A 7,715-nucleotide genomic window follows, 5' to 3' on the forward strand; every position below is an offset into this window, starting at 1 on the left:
AAAGTGAAAATTTTAGTTAAACGTTTGTAAACCGTCCTGGGTGAATCTCTCTCTTCATCAAAGTGGTTAAATAAATCCCAGAAAATAAATAAGATCCAAACAAATCAGCCTAATTTGATATTGGGTGAAAACCCAGAATGGCCTTATTTTGTTGGTTTTTTTTCACTCATTAGATTCTGGATCCATAAATTTTGGACTACAACATTGATTAAGTAACAAAAAATGTCTTTTGTAAGTTTATGCTTTATATCTTTCTCAGTCGTCATGATGTTATTGTTTAAACTTCAAGCAAAGCTCCCAACGGCCACTCTCGCTCGGACCCTGTGAGCGGCTCTTCCTCCTATCACTTCAAAAAACACCTTCCAAACGCTCGCCCGCGACCAATCCCGGAGCGTTCCTTCCCCGACGTCCCGCCTCTCCACCCCCTCTTCGACGCAACTTCCGCCCCTCCGCGGCGGCTCGCCCTGCCGGAAACAGGAACTCGCGTATGAGGGTGGGAAGGAAGTTGCGTCAAAGGAGAGGGGCGGGGACGCCAGGAAAGAAAAGCGGCAGGACCGGTCGCAGCCGACCTTCGTGAGCTGCTGCTTCTACCGGTGACCTCGGAAGACTGGCTTGGAAGGTAGGACTCGGGGTGTGAGAAAGAGACACGCGCTGCCCCGGGCGCGAGGGGAAAAGAAGCGAAGGTAGGGGGGGGAGGAGGAGGAAGCTCGGCGCGAGAGAGACTTGGTCTCGTGTCCTGCCGAGACAGGTGCCCACGCGCCGGGGCTGCACGCGCGGACGCGCTGGGCACGTTGTTAAGCGGCCCTCGAGAGGCAGAGACTCGGTCCTTCGGTTGCGTCGCTGAGCTGAGGGGCGGCTGGTGCTGGGCTCGCGGTGACCGTTTGTTTTCGAGGGTCGAGAGCGCCTCTGCCCCACCCGGGGCTCTCGCTCGCCTTTTTTAGTCATGCAGCCCCGTTTGCTTTGCTGTCAAAGTGCGAGCCCTTGGGCCCCCTAGTGGCTGGAATTGCAACCAGACCTCAATCCTACGCCCTTGGCCGACATCACTTGCCAGGGTGTTGCCCTACTTGTAATAGGGAGATGGTGCCTATAAAACAAAACAAAAAAAAAATCAAGTAAAACTAGGTCAGGCTGCATTGGACAGATTAGACTTGTTTGTGTACTGCAGGAGAGAGATTTCATTCCTACTCTGGGGACCTCACTTAACCCACTAAAATAAGCGTCTATTGTATATAAATACCTGTTTGCCTTTTTTCATTAGATTAAGAACATTTAATAAAGTATGGAGCCCATTGACATGCAATAATGGTATTTCTCCTTTTCTTAGATTTCCTTACACATCCAGGGTGGGTGGGGGGAGGAAGTGTCATTTGAGGATTAAAATTACTTAATTATAATGTTGTAGACACATAATTAATAATTGGGAGGAGGGTGGGAGAAAATGATTGTTTTATGTATTGTGTAATTAATAGTGCGTTTTATGCAGTAGTTTATGTTCAATTAATTATATTGCACTGTCAAAGTTTGAAAATCAATAAAGATTAAAAAAAAACAAAAACAAAAAAACCCCAAAACATAAGAACAGCCTTACTGGGTCAGACCAATGGTCCATCAAGCCCAGTAGCCCGTTCTCACGGTGGCCAATCCAGGTCACTATTACCTGGCCAAATCCCAAGGAGTAGCAATATTCTATGCTACCGATCCAGGGCACGCAGTGGCTTCCCTCATGACTTTCTCAATAAGACTATAGCCTTTTCCTCCAGGAACTTGTCCAACCTTCTTTAAAACCAGCTACACCGTCCGCTCTTACTGCATCCTCTGGTAACGCGTTCCAGAGCTTAACTATTCTGAGTGAAAAATGGTTTTAAAAGTATTTCCCTGTAACTTCGAGTGTCGTCCCCTAGTCTTTGTAATTTTTGATGGAGTGAAAAATCGATCCACTTGTACCCATTCTACTCCACTCAGGATTTTGTAGACTTCAATCATATCTCCCCTCAGCCTTATCTATCGAGCAGGGTCTGTCCCTTGAATGTTTTAATGTACAGCACTGTCTGTCTTTAACAGCACTATAGAAATGATTACACTTCTCCCTCCGTATTTGCTGTGATAGGGGATTAATAGAACCACAAATACAGAAAAACCACAAATAACTTTTTCATGTTGTTTGCTTTTTTCTATTAAAAACCATTGTGAATATGGTGAAACCGCGAATAACATGGTGGGAGACCTGGCCTGTTCCTGAAGGAGAGGCAAAACACGATGAAGAAAATGCTGGGAATCAGCAATTTCTCTATGCGAGCTGATGTAATTGGGGGGGGAAGAGCCAGCAAGCAAGCTATAAACCATGAATAATCAAAACCGCAAATACTGAGGGTGAAGTGTCATGCTATTACTAGTAGTAACTATACATAATAATTTAACTGCTTTGATTGCAACCATAGAAAGGTAGTGTATAAAATCTCATCCTTCTTCCCTTTCACCCTCATCATCTATATATGGTTCTTTTTAGTTCATCATGGAGGATGAAATTGCTGCACTGGTTATTGACAATGGCTCTGGAATGTGCAAGGCTGGGTTTGCTGGAGATGATGCACCTCGCGCTGTCTTCCCTTCCATTGTTGGTCGCCCAAGACACCAGGTGTGTGGCACTCATTACCTAAGAAAGAAAAATCCTATGTTGACCACCATGTACGCATTTCTAGTAGTTTGGTTTGACTTGCCAATAAAATAGAAGACAGGTTAGACCATACTGGCAAAAGACTTGAATTTTCCTGATCCAGATAGCACATTAACCAAGTCAAGGATACAAAAGTAACTTTCTAAGCTCTATATGTCTAACAAAACCTCCAGGAGCTAATTTAAACTCTTTACTGCAATATAAAAACTGCAATATAACTGCTTACATTCCATATTCCAACAACAAATTGCATCTCTTGTGTCTGAAATACTTTCAGTAGGTTTAAGTGTTACTTTGTTTGACAAGTACCCTTTTAAGAGTAAACATTCACTATTTTACCTGTTCACACTGTTTGCAAGCTTGCTTCCTTGCTGTGTTTAGACATTAATGAATAAAGTGAACGTTAATCTGGCTTTGAGAATCTGTATTATTAAACTTTGTGTTCTGTTTTGCAGGGTGTGATGGTTGGTATGGGGCAGAAAGACAGCTATGTTGGTGATGAAGCTCAGAGCAAGAGAGGTATCCTGACCTTGAAATACCCCATCGAACATGGCATCGTCACCAACTGGGATGACATGGAGAAGATCTGGCACCACACCTTCTACAATGAGCTCAGAGTTGCTCCTGAGGAACACCCTGTCCTCCTTACAGAGGCTCCCCTGAACCCCAAAGCTAACAGAGAAAAGATGACACAGGTATGATTTCACAAATCTTTGACAGTTTTTTAAATTTATTTTACTTATGGCCTTCAGGAACTATTTTACTATCTTTTTCTCCATTTATTCCTCATTTACCATTCTTCACAGGTTTCTCTTATCACGAGCTGAATATTTGGCATCTCGACAGGTTTATTTTCTGTTATTCTCAACAGTTGTTGTTTGACCTTAACATTGAAAGCTTATCTAACAATTATCAGGCTAGATACTAATAGTGATACCACTTAATGTGTGGCAACACAAGATGTGTATGGTAGTTCATTATACTTATCACTTTGCTTTTACCCCCTTCCCACAATCTAGGCTTTGAGTGCACTGGAATTTCACACTAGCCTGTTAACTCATTTTGCAAGTGCTTGCATGACTTAATATGTGTAAAGATAAAGCTGTTGAAAACCTGAAGGATTTATCTTGTAATTCAGTGGATCTTCCTGTTTTTAGATCATGTTTGAAACATTCAACACGCCAGCTATGTACGTTGCCATCCAGGCTGTGCTGTCACTGTATGCTTCTGGTCGTACCACGGGTATCGTGATGGACTCTGGCGATGGTGTTACCCACACGGTGCCCATCTACGAAGGTTATGCCCTGCCCCACGCCATCCTGCGTCTGGACTTGGCTGGCCGTGACCTGACAGACTACCTCATGAAGATTCTGACCGAAAGAGGATACAGCTTCACCACCACAGCAGAAAGAGAAATTGTGCGTGACATCAAAGAGAAACTGTGTTATGTCGCCTTGGACTTTGAGCAGGAAATGGCCACAGCTGCCTCCTCTTCCTCCCTGGAAAAGAGCTATGAGCTTCCTGATGGTCAGGTGATCACCATCGGCAATGAGAGGTTCAGGTGCCCAGAGGCCCTCTTCCAGCCATCCTTCCTTGGTAGGTTATCTAACATTAAAACATCAGTTACTGAGCTACCCTAAATGTTCAACTTTTAAGTGTGAACGTTTACTCGATAGTAAGCAATGGATTCAATGTATTTGTCTAGAAATGTACCCTTAAGTGTTTTGAAGTTGGTAATGTCAAATCAACACAGGAGTATTAGCCTTCTGAAGTAAGGGTTATGCATATGGTGATATAGGTATCTTTAGGAGAAAACTGAGGCCCCTGGAAAATCACTGAGTAGACACAATGTGGAAACACGTAGGCAGACGAGTGGGATAACTGCAACATACTATACCTCCCCTGCCCAGCGATCATGTTAAAATAACTACAAACAATACAAAACACAGCCCTAAGACTCATCTATTTGCTGAAAAAAATACAACCACATCACAGAGGCATACCACGACTCACACTGGCTTACAATACAAGCAAGAATACACTTCAAATTCCATTGCCTGTTATTTAAAGCTATAAACGGTGACAGCCCAACCTACTGGAACAACCGACTAACTCAATCCACCTCAACCAAACATAGGAGAACCCACACACTATTCACACACCTGCCAACCAAAAATGTCAAACGAAGAAGACTTGTATGACAACCTACTGGCCACCAGAGCAGCAAAACTGAACAAACAACTCACCAATCTGCTGTCTTTGACCTTCAAAAGAGAAACAAAAACCCTACTCTTCAAAAAATACATAAAACCTATATAACACATCCAGATCCGTCTCAAGCTTCACCTACAATACTATCTACTCCTTAGCAAACCTAAAGTGTTCAAACTAATCCTTATGTATTTCCTAATATCACGACAATTCTTATGTAATCCGCCTTGAACTGCAAGGTAATGGCAGAATAGAAATCACTAATGTAATGTAATAACGAAAACAGAATATCTTAGTGGGGTTTTCAACCAGGACTCGCAGGCCAAATTCCCACATGAAGCCTTCATCAGGAATCCAAACTGATTCAACATTGACTTGTTGAGCTTCATTAGAAATAGAGCTATATAAAAAGCCTTAAAGTGCAACCCCTGCTTATATCAAAATCGCTGTGGGACCTGCCAGTCGAAGAGCAACTGCAGGCAATACAAAGATTTTTTTATGTGGTGGTTCTTTGGTTTAAGCTGGGGTTTTGCTTCAATATAGGCTTATAAAGTAGATTCCCACAAATAAAAACTTATGTATTTTTAACGAGGCCCAAGTCAGTGTTGAATCAGTTTTGGCTTCATGTCAAAACTTGACCAGTGAGTCCTTGTTGAAAACCCCATAATAAAGAGCTTCTGTTTTATTATCCCACTCTTGTCTGGTGTTTTCCTACTTTTTCCATATCAGTTTGGTACAGATATCGTACGTGCACCAAAACTCAATGAATGGCAGGTTCAAAAATCTGTAAATGTTCTCGGCAGGCATGGAGAGTGCTGGAATTCATGAAACCACCTACAACTCCATCATGAAGTGTGATGTTGATATCCGAAAGGACCTGTATGCCAATACTGTGCTGTCTGGTGGTACCACCATGTACCCAGGGATTGCAGACAGGATGCAGAAGGAGATCACAGCACTGGCCCCCAGCACGATGAAAATCAAGGTAATCGGGTCTTGACAGATGTGTGAATTATGATATGGAGGTTAGTGGTAACATAAGTCTCCTAAAGGAGAGCAGAAATCCATCTTGACAAAAGCTTTAAACATCCACCCAATGAAAGCTTGACAGCTTAAGTGTGGATGGGTTCTTGCATGAATGTGTTCTTCTACAAAGCCTTTAGAGATCTCCAGAACCTACCTTGTTTTGATGCACCCCCCTCCCTATTCTAAAGATCTGTCTGTTCAGAAGTCTTGGGAGGGTTATGTAACAAGTCCAAAGATGTTGAGTCGTAGAATGTCAATGTTTAAATCTTCTAGTAAAGAGTCATGGACCCATACCACTTTTACATTATATGCAGGTATTTTCTCTGCCTTAGTGGGCTCGCAATCTAAGCAGGCTTTTTGGGAGAGGGAAGAACACCAGTGCAATGATTCCCTTTTGAAATGCAAGTTGCTTATTGGCCTTAGCTTCACTGTAAGGCAGGATTTGTCAAACAAAGCAGCCAGTTTGCTGGAGTTGCCTCGGTGGCATGGCTATTATGGGTTACATGTAGTTTTAAAACACTGCTGCTCAAGTGTGTTGCACACTACTGCTGCAGTCGAGGCAAGCAGTAGTGAGATCCCCCCCCCCCCTCCCCCTTGACTGGGGCAAATGAGGCCCTGCATTAAGCCTCTGCACATGACCCTCCATCAGTTGCAGCTGCCCCCCTAAAACTACTTCCAGTACTGTGTGCCTTGAGCAACAGGAACCTGACCCAGGCTGCAACTTGGGTCCACTATGGCTAATGAGCTATTGGGTTACTTGGTCACATATAAGGAAGAAATAGAATGTGTGCTTATCAAGTGACTAACCTGGCACTTCTGATTTAAATTGAAAGAAGTGCAGCAATCGTGCTTAGACCTGATCTAGGGCCTTCATGTAGAGCTACAAGCGTGCTGTTCTCAGTAGTAATACTTAAGTGCTTTTCTGCATTGCATCTTGGGTAGCATGCAGATATTTCAAATTCACATTCAGGCAATACAGTACAGGCAACCACTCTGACTGTCACAAATTCACATTCAGGCAATAACTTTCTATATTAGGTGACATTTGATCTACTTATCTGCATATAAGTATAGTGTTCTAGCATCAAGTGACTTTAACCAAGGTAGTTGAGGCTTATTAGCTTGATTCCTATTTGGCTAACAAGTTTGCAAACTCATTGTTTCTTTCTTGCTGTGCAGATCATTGCCCCACCTGAGCGCAAGTACTCTGTGTGGATCGGTGGCTCCATCCTGGCTTCCCTGTCTACCTTCCAGCAGATGTGGATCAGCAAACAAGAGTATGATGAGTCTGGACCCTCCATTGTCCACCGCAAATGTTTTTAATTTAAATGCCATGATACATCGGAGTAAGCCATCATTTCCTTGATAAATAAAATGAGAAGACTTGACTTAATTTGTTGTTCTTCAGTCTGGAAAGGATAATGGTGTGTTTAATGCCATAATCCAAAGTGTACAGATCATACAAGCTTATCTCTCATTCGCGTTTTTGCCTTTGAAAGCTACCCTTAACCTGAGGTTTCAAATTTGTATTCTCCCTCACATTCTAGTCTTAGCTTAAGCTTCTTTCCAAAGGAAGGACACAAACTTAGTCTGATGCTTTTATTCAGTAATTCTTCAGATCATGGTTCTGAATTAAATTACTTAGTATATCATTTTATTCTGTATAAGTTAAATTTTGGACTAAGATAATCTGAAATTCCTGAGGAGGGAAATGGCAGCTGTGTATCTAGTTTAATCCCAGCCACAGCTAAGGTCTTAGAAATCAAAACTGACTTGATACAGAAACCCACAACATATAGGTAAC

The 7,715-nt window shown here is 42.6% G+C and overlaps 1 protein-coding gene across 1 annotated transcript; it reads left to right on the forward strand.

Moving 5' to 3' along the window:
• The first annotated feature begins 463 nt into the window (after window positions 1–463).
• Window positions 464–7,299, forward strand: LOC117368989 (actin, cytoplasmic 1-like). The gene is made up of 6 exons (XM_033962833.1): window positions 464–619; window positions 2,507–2,635; window positions 3,130–3,369; window positions 3,832–4,270; window positions 5,689–5,870; window positions 7,091–7,299. Exons 2-6 carry the CDS (start codon window positions 2,513–2,515, stop codon window positions 7,232–7,234), a joined length of 1,128 nt encoding a protein of 375 aa, XP_033818724.1. The 5' UTR covers window positions 464–619; window positions 2,507–2,512; the 3' UTR covers window positions 7,235–7,299.
• Window positions 7,300–7,715: the final 416 nt, after the last annotated feature.

Source organism: Geotrypetes seraphini, chromosome 11, assembly GCF_902459505.1.
Source record: "Geotrypetes seraphini chromosome 11, aGeoSer1.1, whole genome shotgun sequence".
NCBI classification, from domain to species: domain Eukaryota; kingdom Metazoa; phylum Chordata; class Amphibia; order Gymnophiona; family Dermophiidae; genus Geotrypetes; species Geotrypetes seraphini.